The sequence below is a fragment of the Taudactylus pleione genome, unplaced genomic scaffold (assembly GCF_031769625.1).
Source record: "Taudactylus pleione unplaced genomic scaffold, aTauple2 ptg000479l, whole genome shotgun sequence".
NCBI lineage: Eukaryota > Metazoa > Chordata > Amphibia > Anura > Myobatrachidae > Taudactylus > Taudactylus pleione.
The window spans coordinates 3,613,570-3,630,358 of record NW_028284881.1 but is presented as its reverse complement, the minus strand read 5'-3'; the positions used below and the strand labels follow the sequence as shown (position 1 = coordinate 3,630,358).

At 43.1% G+C, this 16,789-nt stretch overlaps 1 protein-coding gene across 1 annotated transcript in view; it reads right to left on the bottom strand.

Annotated features, from left to right (window-relative positions):
• Window positions 1–16,789, bottom strand: part of KNTC1 (kinetochore associated 1) — a 295,100-nt gene that overhangs the window by 222,009 nt on the left and 56,302 nt on the right. The window contains exons 6-10 of the mRNA XM_088449172.1: window positions 11,209–11,286; window positions 6,241–6,275; window positions 6,038–6,148; window positions 4,199–4,292; window positions 4,005–4,057 (exon numbers count right to left, since the gene is read on the bottom strand). Coding sequence (XP_088305298.1) covers window positions 4,005–4,057; window positions 4,199–4,292; window positions 6,038–6,148; window positions 6,241–6,275; window positions 11,209–11,286 — 371 coding nt within the window. The remainder of the gene's footprint in view (window positions 1–4,004; window positions 4,058–4,198; window positions 4,293–6,037; window positions 6,149–6,240; window positions 6,276–11,208; window positions 11,287–16,789) is intronic.

Below are 16,789 nucleotides of genomic sequence, written 5' to 3'. Positions count from 1 at the left end.
TTTTCCAGAGGGTAGAAAGGAAAAGAAATTATCAGTATTTCTTAACTTACCATAAACTCACTTTCTCCAATTCCATGTGGAACAGTGGAAATGCTGGGGTTAAGTGCAGGGAGAAGCTTTGACATTTTCAAAAATTGGGGCAGAAACTCAGGCACACCCCCTCCAAACACCATATGGCTGAACAGCAGTTTTACTAACAGAGCCCAAAAGAAAACACACAGAGAGTTCAAGAGAGAGAAGGACTCATCCTTACAAAAACACTTATCTACCAAATGAGGAGAGCAAGGGGAGGGTTCTGTGTCCACCATGGAAACTGAGAAAGAGATCTCTGCAATAAGTAAAAAAAATAATAATTCTGTTTTCTCCATCCATTAGGAGACACTGGAATAGTCTCAACACAGTCCAGAAGGGTGTGACCACTACTAGGAGGTAAGGAGCACCTTATGCCCAAAGTTATCATCCCTTGAAGCGGAAGTATCAAATCTATAAAATTTAGATATGGTGTGCACAGATGACCAAGTCGTCACTCTGCATAACTGCTCAAGAGTGGCCCCAAGCCTAACGCCCATGAGGCACCAATTGACCTAGTGGATGATACTTTAAATTTGCTGTGAACATTGCACCCACATAGACATGCGAATAACATCTGCTATATACTGAGCAATAGTCTGTTTAGAGTCTGACCAGCCACTTATCCGAAAAAAAGTATAACACAAAAAGACTATTTGAACAATGAGTTTCTTTGTCCATTGACTTACATTTTTAAGCCCTAACTACACTGAAAGGTTGAACAGAGCCCCCTTTATCCTGATAATGTCCAAAGAAGGGACCACAAATCTCCTGACTCACATGGAACCTTGGGCTGAAAAAACTAGTCATTACAACAGCCTTATCATTATGGAGTATCAGAAAAGGCAACTGACACAAAAAGGTGCCCAACTCAGATACCCTTCCGGACTGATGAAATGTCTAAAAGGGATACCAGTTTCCAGGTTCAAGTTCTTGGACTTTAAGGGTTCAAACAGATTACCCTGCTAAACTAGCAGGACCAACTGGAGCCACATACGGACAACCTGCAAATGAATCTGGACCTCCAGGATCAAAGCAAACCATCAATGGAAAGACTGATGAAGATTAAACATTATCCTTCAAAATAACCTAATCTGCGATCTGCCTCAAGACCATTATGTAGAAAAAGATGTCATCTTGCAATCATAAAAAGTCAGAAAACCCTTCCGTAGCTCAATGCTACATATGCTTTCTAGAGACAGTTAAAATTCCTAGAAGATATTGGCTTCCTTTCTTTCAACATAGCCTGCACCACATTAACATTAAATCCCTTGGCCATCAACAGAGTGGCTTCAACAGCCACACCACTAAAGCCAAACGAGTGAAGGCTAGTTACTAGAAAGGTCCCAGAGTCAACAGAGGAAGATGGCACAGTGGAGCGTCTAGAAGACTTAGCAGATCTGAAAACCATGACATTCTGAGCCAGTCTGGAAAAAAATCCAGCTGCCTATTTCCATTTCTTTTGAATAAAGCCACATCTTGCACTTCAGAATCAGCCTGCATTTGCAGCACACCCCTTACTGTTCAGATTCCACCCCCTGCACATTAGCAGGATAGTCATCTGTCACAGAAAGGTTCTTGATCCAAATCCTCCAGATGTCCACATCCATTAAACAGGACAAATCAGAAGATGAACCTTCCCCAGACTGGAGTAGGCCAGAAAAAAGTAGTCTTCTGGAACCTAGAGATGGATGCAGCATCAGATAACCTTTCCAAAGAGGAGAACACATGAACACATCCCTGGAAAGAGTAAGCCAACTATTGATCCCAAGCAGGTTGTCTAGAAATTGCAGAAGAGGACCCCGGAGAGTGTGAACCACATGACCTCAGCCAGACTCTGGAACAGCCGCAGGCACCTCTCCGCTAACTACAGTAGCTACTTATAAAGATCTGTTATGGCATGGGGGGGGGGGCTTAGTCCAGACTGTAGTTACAGAGGTTCAACTTGACCCCTAATTGGCAATTAAGGTGCCTGGGTCTGTTTCCAAAGCAGCACCTGGTTCAGTCCTTGCACTTTAAAAATATAGCTTGGCATTTAGCACAAGCAGTTTTCCCACCACCTTGTCACAGTGCGCCGGACACCGGCACACACTTGTCCCGGCTCGGCAGCACTGGTCAGCGGCAGGCAGAGAGTCCCCGGGCGCACGCTGCTGTGTAGCCCAGCTCCCTCTCCTGGCGGAGGCAGCTCCCCTAGGGACACGTGCGCGTACCGAATTGAGTAAAATTTAAAGGGCCAAAGCCTCCCATCGATGACGTCACAGGAGGCGCCTAATTCAAGCCTCTCTCTATATATAAGGAAACCCTTGAGAGCTTTTTTTGTGACCTAATTCAGTCTCCTCCCTGATACTGGGAGGGGTTAGCCAGACACCAGCGTGTCGCAGTTGCACTGATTTCGACATCCATGTTCAGATAGAAGGTCTGCGCCTCCATTGGTCCATTGGACTTGTGCAATGTTCGATGGTGCATCTTAAAATGTGCAAGTATTTGCCAAGTGGTGGCTTAGCGGCGTTGCCTGTGGGCATCTTTGTGCTAATATAATAGAGAATCAAAGATCAAAATGGCGCTGTCAATAAGCTGCTGGTTCAAGGGAGGGTGTCAACCGCCTAGCATAAACAGATATGATAAAATAAAAAGATGAGCCGCGCTAGGGTAATAATAAACCGTATACAGCCATACTTTTATTCATTGTATTTACAAGTATAGATTTTTGAAAATGCATGTTGCTAATTGATGCACATTGATTTTGATTGAGGTGATCTTTAGAAAAATCAGTTGAGCAGACATAATATCTATATTTGTTTATCACCCTAGCGTGGTTCATCTTTTTATTTTATCTTTGCGCTAATGTCGCAGCAGATGGGATTTGCATAAAGACACTGTCGCATTAGCATGTACCTCTGAATCAGGCCCACTATCCTGTATACGTATACTGTATGTTGATGATTAGGTTTAACAAAGAATTAACCTAGGTCACTTCCTATTAGTGACTACTACCATCCCCACCCCAGGCATTGCATAAAACAAAAGAAAATATAAAAGGAAAAAAAAGAAATAAGTCCCCTCCACAAACACCCTACAGGGATTGAGGAGACCCTGTGAGTCAGGGACCAGCCAGCACAGCAACAGCTAGGAGAATAAACCAGGAGCAGTGCCTGGGAGGTGGAGCTTTTCATGGCAGGCAGCCCAATAGGATACGAGACAAAAAATTACGAGCCGAAAGGGAACGCCTACCCTTGGGTCCAGCAAAAACTGGCCCCTACCAATAAAGCTGGCAGCCTACAGAAGCCCCACTGTCTAGTGAGAGTAACCCAGGAGATGGAGACTCCTGACCTCCCTCTCGGATCCCCCCCACTAACCGATGCCAGAAACAGAGAGGAAGGAGGTAGACCACTTAAACTGTCTCTCTCCCACAGAAACATTGAGCCATTTACATTATCATAGGCTTCCCAGGTGCGCTATCAGTAGCCAGACCTACAGATGGCCCTGGAGGCACCAAGAACCGCGTCACCTACCTGAGCAGTTGTGGCCATAATCCCTTCACCCAAGATGATCCATCACTGGATGCAAGGCGATGGAGCAGCTGCACATGCCTGCTCCTTGGCCAACTCTAAGCTTCTCCAGTGGCCGCTGTAATATGCCAATAACTTTAAAAATAGTGTCTAAAACATGCCAGCTGTGAGGCAGCCAAAAAAAAAAAAAACACCCAGCCTTGTCGGAACACACAAAAAATTGCCGGCTGTTTTGCCACATGGAGTTTTGAGGGGGGAGGAGCCAGAGAGTCAAAGCCAATTTTGAAATATACAGGTACCTCACTCCACTGACTTAATTTCAACATCTCCAGTGACCCTTTTGGATGAAGGAGAAAAAGAGTAGGCAAGTTCACATTTGCACGTTATATTTCAAATACCATAAAATAAAATTAACCTAGAACTTACATCTTCATCCAGAATAAATAACAAGTTGTCCAGAATCTGAAGTTTTCTTGCTCCTTAGAAAAAATAGAACATGGATACCAATATATAATGCATATAAAAACAACAAATACATAAAGACATATGTTGAGTAAACACATGCATATAATTTGAGGTACATGAGCAACATGGGAGTTGATTTAAGATTTCTTGCTTACCTTGAATCATACTGGAATCAGCAAGATTTTGAACAGCAATATGCTTTTTTACAGGATCCATCTTCCATTTTGAGAGAACATAGTCTCCTCTTCCCTAGTAAGCACAAGTAACGATTAGTTAAAGCGTTTTAGCCCAACATTAGATTTAGCCATGTCTCTTAATATTCAGTAGAACAGTTCCTGGGACAAAAAGTAAGAAGATTTACACTGTGGTTAATAAAACTGTGTCAGATACAAAGCACTAAGGAGCATATTTATCACAATCCGCATCTCAAATGTATAAATAGCCGTGTAGACTTACCGTATTTGACCAGCTACTAGTACTACACACTGTATACTACTATTTTTGATACAAATCAGTCTTCTAACTATTTAAAGATCACCTTGGGACTATTGAAGTTGGCAAATTTCCTGTGACTGTTTATATTTCCTCATCTAAATTATTAGAATTAATTGAGGATTGCTACATATTCAATAGTGTGGCTGATTACAACTTCTATCCTAACACCACCACAGGATTTTACTACATCTGTGTTTGATATATAAGAAGCGTTTAAATGTACTGTATCCATATGTCTGTGCAGACTCTTAAGAGATTGCAATATCTAGCAACGTACAAATTATATCAATCAGCATTATTCTTAGGCTTATAAGCAGTTTTTAGCTGATGAGTATTAATAGGTCACTATAGGAATATAGTGTATTATTGTACAATAAATATTTTTACTGAATTCTATATGGCGCTCCACTCTTGATTGTATCTATATATGGTTTATAGTGGGATGCAGAGCCCACTGTGATAGCTGCCGTTTTGTATTCAGGGTACAATTGGTGGGAAACTAGCGCACCTTCTTTTTCCTGTTTTTCTATACTCTGTACCAGTTAGCTAGGCGAATCCCATACTTGCACTATACATTTTCACCCACGGTATGAACAGAAGGTCTTCACTGTACTCACTCAGATCCTTTTATTCCGTGTTGTTAGAGCTACTTTCATGGTATCATTATTCTGCACATGCTGGTGGCCTAGTTCCATAACCTATTGGCAGAACCTGTGTTTATAGGTGTCAGTGGTGTATGATGGAGGTCAATTCACACAATGAACAACAAAATGATCAGTGATTATTAACCAGGTAGAACAGCAGGATGTTAGACATCACAGGGTTAATGCAGGAACATACAATTTGAGACAGATCAAGTCAGGAGCAGGTTAATGCAGGTGGTGTGCGGTGCAGATACATGCAATGGAACTTTTAGTATGGTGACAGTGGTGTGTGGTGGCACAGTTATTATAGGGACATGGGAACTATGAGGAGACAATATAAGCCCATTAGCGTCCCTAAGAGACTCCAAAAACTATCCATTGCTGAAATCGTATTTTAAGGGTTTCAGTTATCAATTTTTATTTGACATACGGCTTAATCTAGAACTATAGATGTGCTATATGGGTATGAATGTGCTTCGCAGTATAATACATAAAATTCACTGAGAGTAAAACACCTATTCACATTCAAACTTAGTCTAATGAACATTACTCTCAAATGAAAAACACGGTTTGTGGCGAACCTCTAAATCTTTATGATAACATTTTGAACTGCAGGATTGACTATGCTCATGTGCTCCCCTTGTAAGAAAAAGAGTATAGTTTTTCACCATTACTTTTTTTCAGTTTTTTTGCTTTTTAAAAATTTTTTAGTGCAGTATGTGTTTTCAACTGCATGCTTTGTCAAAAATTGCAAACAAAATGTTTTATAACTGCAAAATAAATGGATATGAATGTTTCAACAGGACACTTATAATGCTTCTCCCTGTGATATATGATTAAAAAAAACTTGCTTACCCCTATAATTATATGTAAGTCACTTGTCAGATCACCAATCACGAAGTTCAAACAACCATTTGCATGATACTCTTCAGTTGAAATAAAGCAGGTCTTTATTTTTCCTTCCAACTGTCAAAAAAAACAAAACAGAAAATTACTCAAGAATATACAGTGGCTGAAAAGGTAAAAAATAGTTTATGGAAAATGACAAAAGTCTTCACCTCTTTTGCAGAACTGATGTCCATATTCTCAATTGCTGAAAAAATGCAATGTCAAGTCAGTAATTTTGATTTTACAAATGCATAAATCTCTATCTATCTTAGATATATGAGAGAGAGAGAGAGAGAGAGAGAGAGAGAGAGAGAGAGAGAGAGAGAGAGAGAGAGAGAGAGAGAGAGAGAGAGAGAGAGAGAGAGAGAGAGAGAGAGAGAGAGAGAGAGAGAGAGAGAGAGAGAGAGAGATTATATATAGCTGTACACACATTTGGAGAGGCAGCACTAACTCACTGATCCATAAAGCAGTGCACGACACATAAAAGTCCATTTCTATTTGCAAAAAAGATACAGCACATCCTATTGTATTTTAAAGATGTACTGTTTAGTAAAATGTATATAAAAAAAAGCAGTGTGATACAAATGTCCAATGCACACTAAGTTTTAAACATTTTTTGTTCCTAGTGTTTATACCCATTGTTTTTTTTTTAGCATTGCATGTCGCCAATATTTCAACCATTTTTTGTTTACCACAATTGAAACACACCAGGAAGCCTCTGAAAATATATACATACTGAACTATGGGTGAGAAACCTCAGCTGCCAGGCAGTTTGAAAGAAATTAAACTAACAGTAAGTAAAAATTAGTGGTTTCTCCTTCATACATGGCATCCCTTAAAATGGAATTTATCCAAGCAATATAATAAAACAGGCAATACAACTGTACATTATGCTGCATATTAAAACATTTATTTAGTTGCTGTTTGGAGAAAATATTCCTACTAAAGTCAATGGATTATGAGCTTCTGCCACTTTATGCCCATTTATTTTGTATGCATGTGTGATTACTTCTGTAATCCATCTAGAAGAGGCATTCCCTATTTGGAAGAGGCATTCCCTTTTCGAGCTTCTGTCAAAATCACTCTATTCCCAAGACCTTTTGTCCCTGACAAATCTGGGTCATTTCACATCAACTGATTCAATTTGTAATTATTTATTGGACTCTGAATACTAAATAGGATATCAAAGCCAACTACAAATTTTGAATGTAAAAGTTTTTATGATCATGTAGTTTTTTAGTTATAAGAATGTGAAAAATGTTCTACTTGTGAGCATACTAAACCAATTCTCAGGTCAGGATTTAAACAGTTTTGTTCAGAACATATCAGGTTTTAATTTAGTATACCACATAACTTGGTTCAAAGGAAGTCAGTACTAGCATGCCTTAACAGGAAACCTGTGGCAGGGCATGCTGGGATGTGTAGTTCCACAGCAGCTGGAGTTTCACAGGTTGCCTACTTCTGTCCTAGACTATATTAGATAAATTAGGGAGATCTTGATTGTGGATAAAACGGCAGGGGGTACTGATTTACAAGTTTAATTAATGTGTCAATAGAACAGGGGTCAGGGAACTTTTTTACCTTTACCCCAAAATATATTTAGATACGCTGACGTTACACCCTTGATTTGAAAGGAAGGAATCCTATAGTAGTACTCCCATATAATGACCCTGAAGCAGTGCCCCCATATAATGCCCCTGTAGCAGTGCCCCCATAGTTATGCCCCTGTAGCAGTGCCCCCATAGTTATGGCCCTGTAGTAGTGCCCCCTTAGTTATGGCCCCTGTAGCAGTGCCTTCATAGTTATGCCCCTGTAGCAGTGCCCCCATAGTTATGCCCCTGTAGTGACACTTGTACAAAAAAAAAAAAAAAAAAAAAAAAAACTTACCTTAATCCCCACTCCTGCATCTGCCGCCTTCCTGTCCGTCCGGCTGCTCCTCGGAACTATGGGAGAGACGTCATGACGTCTCTCCCATAGTGCGCATGGGGAGAGCCGGAAGCTGGAGTTCAGAAGAGAACTTGAGCCTCCGGCTAATGCGGCGCTGCAGGGAAGGAGCCGGGTGCCCGCTGGTAATAACATCTCAGCGGGCGTCCGGCTTAGAGCCTCCCTGCGGCGCCGGGCTGGAGATCACTGGCGCCGGGTGCAGCGGCGCACCCGGTTCACGTGCACCTCCAGTCCTGCATCCATTACCCCCAGGAATTTCAGTTTTACCCCAAGTGGGGTAATTTACCCGTTCCCCGACCACTGTAATAGAAGAATTGGTGGTGGGAGGGTCAAAGTAACTGGCTCCCTTAAAGACATTAATCCAGATACACACTAGACGATATGTCGTCCGATCCTGCGGATCAGGACGACATATCGGGCACATAGTCTAGTGTGTACCCAGTACTCAGTGTAGTGTGTATGCGCGCTCCCGCTGGCCGACATCGGGGTCATTCAGTCGTCCGTGCATGCACTGATGTAGGAGCAACTCGACTGTCATGGTCAATGGTGCCGGTGAACGACACATCAGGCGGTCGGTCACCGGATTGTTGCAGTGTGTACAGACCGCCCGATATATGGTTCATCGGCAGTCGCATCGGGTAGTCGGCAAGTGTGTACCCAACTTAAATTTGTTCCCTGTGTGGTAGAGAGACCTTAGGTAGAATTGTCATCTCAGCAATAAAAGGAACATGAGGACAAATTAAACACAACTACATCTTGTTGCACCTTGCAGAGGTCTCTATGTTTATGCCTGTGCCAAATCCCTTCCCTTCGACAGAGTATTTTCAGTTTGAATATTTTATTCCAGAGGTTCAGTGATATAGGATATTCAAACATCAGATTAAACTGACAGATAAATCAGTTTCTTCGAGAGACTCCATGGCAGCCTCACCTTGGGCTATAGGACCTGTTCCCCTAGACAGGACGTTCAGGGACCGCCCACCCCTTCCCCGATGAATATATTCTGGCCCCTCCTTGTCCTTCTGAGTGTCTCTATATAATCGGTTCCTGAAGAAAAAAAAAAAAAAGAACACAAGAGAGGGTATCTATAGGCTGCCATGGTGTTTCTCAAACAAACAGAATTATCGGTGAGTATAATCCGATGTTTTCTTCTTCAATCCTCCATGGCAGCCACACCTTGGGACATACCAAAGCTCATATATACAGGGAGGGCAATAACAATAAGACTTCAAGATTCTACATAACAAATATTTATTTTGAATGCCTATCTGAGGACTTTGGCCCTCATTCAGAGGCGCTCGCAAGAAGTGAGCGCTCGTTCTGAATGAGGGCGGCCGCTTGTATGTTTTAGTGCTGCCTCCTGGTCGCTAGCTAAGCTGTGAGTTACCACCCACAGCTTTAGCGACCGACCAGGTTGATGGTCGTGATGGTCAAGACCATCGCAACCATCGGGGCTTGCGACGAAACCCTAAGATTGGGTCTTGGCAACGGAGGTGTTCCTTAAGGAACACCTCCGTTTGCGTAGCCACCCCCTGCCCCATCTACAAAACGGGGTGAGCTGTCGATCAACATTGACAGCCGCCCCTTTTGTAGTGAGCTCCACAGCGAGAGAATTTATCTCGCTCCAGGGCTTGCGTGTGCGCAGGGCCTTAACATCGACCCGCTTGCAAGCGCTCAGCGCTTGTACCGGGTCTGAATGAGGGCCTTTATCTCCAAAACGAGCCTCTGACAGATCCAGAGCATAATGATTAATAAATGTATGTACAAAAGACCATGCTGCTGCTTTACAGATCTCTCTTAAATCGATGCTTACGCCTTCTTTGGCCAAGAAGTGGCTACCGCCCTAGTCGAGTGTGCTCCAACGATGCCATATACCTTGAGACCTTCTTTTCCATAGGCAAAGATAATAACCTCTCTTATCCATCTTGCAATGGTCTGTTTTGTTGGACTATGGCCTTGTCTTCTTCCATATGGTAAGACAATTAAGTGCTTTGTCTTTCTGAATTCACCCACTCTATTAAGGTAGACAGAAATAGCTCTAACCAGATCCAGTGTGTGTAGCATTCTCTCGGTTATCCTTTGGCTGGGCGAAAAAGGCTGGTAGTACAAGGTCTTGATTGAGATGGAAGAACGAGACTACCTTCAGTACAAATTTCGGATGTGTCCTTAATAAAATTCTGTCTGGCCTAATATTCAGGTATGGTTCCCCTGACCATAAGGACTGTAGTTCGCTTATTTTCCTTGCTGAGGTTATTGCAATCAGGAAGACCCTATTACTAGCCTAATACTAACGATCCTGCACCCACTAAGGAGGACTTACCTCGACTGGGCGCTATTCGGCTGTTGGGGTAATGGCTCAGATTCCATATTCATACGGCAGACTTAGTAGATAAGTGGATAGGTAGAAAAGAATCACACACTCTACCTCCGGTGAGCAGCGCCATTTAAAGCCCGCTGACCTTTGTCCAGGTCTGGGGCAGGCGCCGTGACAGCCGCACTGCATTCTGGCTCGCGCGTCATCAGGTTTACTGTGCACTCCGGCCAGCTCCATCTTTATTAGTACTTAGCCGGGGAGCTCCAACTGAAAATGCTTCACCGGCTGCTAGGACTGCCCCGGAACGAAGCGCAGGCGTCCTCATCAAACTCCGGTATATTACCAATTCTCAGCCATCCCCCTTGCTGACGACCACCGCCTCAGCCTGCGGCACAATGGGCGCACTGGGCAACATGTTAAAGAGGTAAACCTTATTTAGAAATAAAATAACAAACCTCCTTACTCTACATCTGTACTGTTCGGAGACATGAAGAAAAGACAAGGAGGAGAAAGACTGGCCTGAATATATACACCAGGGTAGGCGTCCCTGAAAAAATTTCCTGTCTATACTAGGAAAACAGGTCCTATATCCCAAAGTGAGGCTGCCATGAAGGATCTTAGAAGAAAAATCTATTTACTCTCCTCCTATTAAATCTTTGATTACATCTCCAATGAAACTTAGACTGCTTGTAGCCAGTAACAAAGTCTTTGTTCTTTAAAGTCCCCCCCAAAAAATAAGCAGCTGTCTGGAAAAAGCAACAATTGAAATAGAGCAGAACAATATAAAGTTATTAATTAAAGTGTTAGCAGAGACATTTTTTTGTATGAGCACAGCTTTAGGTAGTAAAAAAAGAAAAGAAAGTATTCACCATCAACATACCATCATTTATCCTTGCAAGAAGAAAAAACATGATACAGTGAAGTCCTCCATTTGTCAAAAGGAACATATGGTAAACACCTATAGAAAACAGTAAATTAGCAAATGCAAACCTCTGGATAGTAGGTGGTGAATTCATCATTAAGACATGTACAATCCAGAAATGAAATTTGTGAACCATAAAGTACTATATACCAAAGAAACATGATATTGTGGAAACACGTTTAGTACAATTTAAAAAGATCATTTTAATTGTAAATAAAAGCATCACAGTTTGACAAAAACTGGTCACATGGTCGTCATGTCAAGAAAAAATATATATATACTGGTCAGTGTGGGTAATTTTCCTCAATTCTATACACACATCTGGCTATGCAGAGTAACCAGGCCAGGTACTGCTAGTAAATAATAGGCATTGCTGCTACACTAAGAGGATAATTCAATAGCGCGCAATGCTGGCTTGCAAGGGAAAACTTGCTACGCCAGCGGAAGCAATTTGCCGTTACAGAAAGGCACATTGCGGAGATGCTGGGGAATTGAAGTCTCCCCTGAGGGCTCAATTCTTTTAGCCTGCAGGGGCCAGCCAATGTGTTAGTTTTTTTTTTTATGTGGGGGCAAATGTGTGTGTTTTTGTTCTGTGTGGGCCACTGTGTTGTAGTGTTTTCTGTGGTGGCCAATGTCTGTTCTTTTTCCTGTGGGGGGCCAATTTGTGAGTGTTTTTTCCTGTGGGGGCCAATGTGTATGTTTTTTCCCCCGTGAGGAACTGATGGTGTGCCTTAGCAATTTTAAAATCTTGTTTGGTGTGTAGAGAGTTGAAAAAGGTTGAAAATCACTGCCCTAGTGCTTAACCCTAACCCCTAGTCCTCCCCCCTAACCCAGCTACTTACCTTTGGGATTCCCGCGGTCGGGATATTGACCGCATCCCGTTGTACTTGCCCCATGACACTTTTTACATGTCACAACTAGTAATTAATAACAAACAGTACAATAAAACTAGTTCATAACAATTGATTGCCAAGTGTCAGAGGGTACATAAAACAGCATTCAAAGCCAATCAAATGCAAGCTTCTCAGAAATACATGCATGAACACAGACATAGTACACAAATTTAAGGTACACAGGAGGCATACATTATAAAAATAAAACACAACAATCTTTCCCCCCATTGTCAAGCCAGTAACAACTTCTATTTAGATTGATACAAAGAATCGCTTCAATTAGTTCCAAAGGCAGTCGATGTGTCCTCTCTCCAGGAAGCTGAACACTCGGGTATTTCCCGTGGGCCAAGCATTTGAATGATTGGAGGCAATTCAGGGAAAAAATATCACCAGCCAGCCTACCAGATTGCTGCCTAGGACAAAACTATTAGATAAATCCTGACTTGTTGAAGTGTAATGGCTTAGAGAGACACAATTGAAAAAAAAAGTAAAAAAAAAAAGTCACACTGAATATACATAAAAAGATTAAAAAAAAAAAAAAAAAGAGTTATGGTATAACATAACTTCGTTAACTCTTTTTCTTCGAGGTCCATGGGGTCCACAGCCATTACTCTGGGGTATATGGATTGATCCAGGCACCAAACAGTTAATCCAAGCTCTCAGCTCCCAGGATGCACCAGGTCCCCCCTATATACCCCGCCCCTGGTCACAGTCAGTCAGTTCGTTATAAAGGCAACCAAGAGAAGGCAGAACAGATAAAGGAGGAAGGACCCATGTTCTCTAGACCAATCTCTCATCCAAGAGAGAAACACTCAGAGATACAAAGAAATACCCAACACCACCAGGTGCGTTAGGGTGGTTGTCCTGTGGACCCCATGGACCTCGAAGAAAAAGAGTCAACGAAGGTATGTTATACCATAACTCTTATTTTCTTCTTTGGGGTCCATGGGGTCCACAGCCATTACTCGGGGGATATACCAAAGCAGTATTCCTAAGGGCGGGAACGCTCCTGTATTTCCGTAGACGGGAGAATCCTATGCCCGAAAGGAAGCATCCTGAGAGGCAAATGTGTTAAACGCACATAATTTGACAAAGGTGTGGACGGAAGACCACATGGCTACCCTGCATGTTTGTTCAGCAGAGGCTCCACGACGCACTGTCCACGATGGTCCCAAAGATCGAGTAGAATGTGCAGTGACCTTGTTCGGCATAACAAGATCAGCTTGTGTGTACGCTTGAGAAATTTGTCATATGCAACCATCTGGCCAAGTCTGTCTGTTAGCTGGCCAGCCTCGTTATGACAGCCATACAACACGAATTAAAAAAAAAAAAAAAACCTTACTCCTAATGGAGTTGATGTGATCTACATAGATGCATAACGCAGAAACCACATCCAGTGATGCTTCAGTAACCGAAAGGCCTGACGCTTGCAAAGCCGGAACCACCATTTCCTATGAAACCAAGAAAACCACCCTAAGAAGGTACCCGGCCCTAGTACGAAGAACAACGCTATCCTGAATATCTGCAAAGGAGAGTGAAAGACAGGGCTGCTAAATCAGAGACCCTACGGGCAGAAGCGATAGCCAGAAGAAACCAGTCTTCACTGTCAGCCACTTTAGGTCCATCGATTTCAGGGTTCAAACAAAAAGGAGCCTGCAAAAGTCCTGAGAACCTCTCTGAAAAAATATCCTAATGTCAGGCCAATGGGGCAATCCTTTGAAAGTGCAGAAGCCCCAACTCTCAGGGTGTCCAGACAGAGACCCCGGTCTAAACCAGCCTGACCCAAAACTACAAGTTTCAAACTTTGTAATTATTATTAATATTAATATTATGTGGCAGATCTGGATACAGGCAGGGAGCCTGTTTATTAACCGGTCCAGCTTTGAAGGAAAAGGCCCACAGAGTGTCTATGGAGACTCCGCAGGCAGGTGAACCAATGGCGTCCCGGCCAAGCAGGGGCTCAGTATTACTGTTGCACTCTCCTGTGTGTATTTCCTGATAAACCTTAGAATAAGGGAAACCGGAAGAAACAAAAAATACACACCAGTCTGAAGTTTCACCCTACTGCCAGAGCGTCTACAAACTCAGCCACAGGATCCCTGGTTCTGGCCCGAACCCGGGGACCCTGTGGCTGTGACCCGAGGCATGAGATCTACCACTGGAAGTTCCCATCTGTCCACAAGCCTCTGCAACCCCTGTGGCTGAAGAGCCCACTCTCTGGCATGTATATCCTGCTGGCTTAAGAAGTCCACTTTCAAATTGAGGACTCCTGGTATGAACACAGCTGGTCCTGCTGGAAAAAACACATTCTGCCAAAATCAGAATTTTTGCTACTTTCGCCATGACAGCCTGGCTCCACGTGCCTTCCTGATGGGTGAGGTAGGCTACTGCGGTATCAATGTTGGTTTGTACTTGTACAGGCCTGCTCCTTTAGCATTTTCTGAACTTGAACAACTTGTTCTTGAATATTGCCTTTAGTTCGATGGACAGACTGCTTTCTGTTGTCGTCCATCTTCCCTGAAACGTGCGTCGACCTGTCCGTGTTCCCCAACCGCGGAAGCTGGCATTGTTCTTTAGGAGTACCCAATCTGGATCCAGAATGGGTGACCCTTGTTGAGATGGTACATCTGCAACCACCATGACAGGGACAGTCATATTTATGGCGAGAGACAGATTGTCTGTGCCTTGATTTGGAAATCCAGGCCGCAGCATGGCCAGGCACCTAACAGCTCCTGATAGAGAAAGGACTGCCCTGAGGCAGGCTTCAAGTCTCTTATCAGTGGAACATTTAAAGGCGGATACCGATGGTACTGGAAAGGGACAGAAGGAGTCAACCTTTTGCCCTTACTTCCTCCGAATAGATGCTGAGATTTCACTACTTTCTGGAAAAGCAGAGTACATGGACACAGGAAGAATTTCGGGCCAAGGTGGGAAATGAACCCACAACCTCTGCGCTGGGAGGCAGGAATGCTAACCACTACACCATCTGTGCTGCCCCGTTTGAATACTAGAGCCCTTGTTTATACTGGATCCATAGCATTTATGTTTAACAGAGCTTTGACCCTTCTAATCAGGGAGGAGACATGCGCCGTTGGAAACAGGTCTTCCTCTCCTGAGAGTGACTCCTAAGAGGAGACCTATGTATCCCCTAATCACCAGAGGATGTTCAGAATCTAAGGGCTGGCCGGCATGTGACAGAGCGCCTTCTGGTTATTGGCCGTACTGGCCTAGCCGCGGTTGCTGTAAAGCTGCTGAGGCTGAAGCCACCTTCGACCCGAGTGAGTATACATGTCCCTTCAGGAAGGATGCACAGGGGCATAAGTATAGTAAGTTGCAGCCGCTGAACCATTATCAGGGCCGGCGTAAGAGCCGCCAACCTGTCTGCACCCTGCGCTCTGATCTGGCAAAGGCAACCCAAGGAGCCTCCTGCCATGAAGCTGGTGGATTTGATTGCTGTGAAAACTCCTCTGACCACATACCATCTGTCGTAGAGGGTATATGAAGAGAAACCCCAGTGATAGCTTATGACTGACAAGCCAGCCTAATACGGCAGATTTCATAAGTCATATGAAATGCACATACAATCTGAGATAGAGAAATAGATATATATATATATATATATATCTCTCTCCAAACACACTAAACTCTCTAGTCAACTACCAATAGCACACAAGGCTAAGTGGGATATCAAGTTTTGTATAACCTGCCCATCCAAGGAGAGGTTTACAGGGAAATGAACCAAGCCTCCTGAGAAACATTTGCAAGTAACCTACAACAAGTGTAGGGTTAATAATGCCCAGTGACCACCTTCACAGAAAAGAAGCACTGTGTAACCCATCATTGGGTTTTTTTTTATTTTTTACTAAAAAGAAAACAGTAGCATAAGGCCACATCAGTTTGCAAGATCTTCATACATTAATCGCAAAATAGTTAAATAGGTACTAGATCACAATCAACCCAATTCGGTATGATTCCAGTGTTTACACCTTCCTAGTAGCAAGGCATACACAGGGATAAACCAACTCCCCCCCCCTCCCCTGGTCAGCATTCAACTGACAGATTTTTCCCTAATTAATTAGGAAGGAGGGGAATGGGCAGCCCATTTTCCACAAGCATGTGAACCACAATTTAGCGCCTACAGCTGGGGCCAATTGGAGCACTTCTCTTACAAAGGCAACAATGTGATGTGCTAACCTTCATAAACTAGTAAATGTGAAGTACAGTTATAACTGACAGTCTCCCAGAAACCACAAAGGCAGCATAACTCAGCCTCTGTATAACCTGGCTACCCAAGCAGAGGTATATTGGTCCATAATCTGGGAAAAGAAAACCCCAGGGAGTTCCTGTCCAGAAGCTGGTATGTTTGACTGATGTAGTGACTACTTAACAGTTTTGTATAAAATCTATTAGCACAAGGGCTTACGCCCCCTGTTTTTCAGATTCTTTGGACATAACACTGATTTTCCAAATTTCTGAGTACCCATGTGACCATGTTTCACACCCAAATTTCCCACACACCTGTAGTAGAGGGTTATGAGGAAAAACAGCAGTGATAGGTTATAACCTGACAGTTATCTACACATGAAAAGGCAGCACCACAAAACAGCAGATTTTCATAAGTCACATACAATGCATATATAATTAAG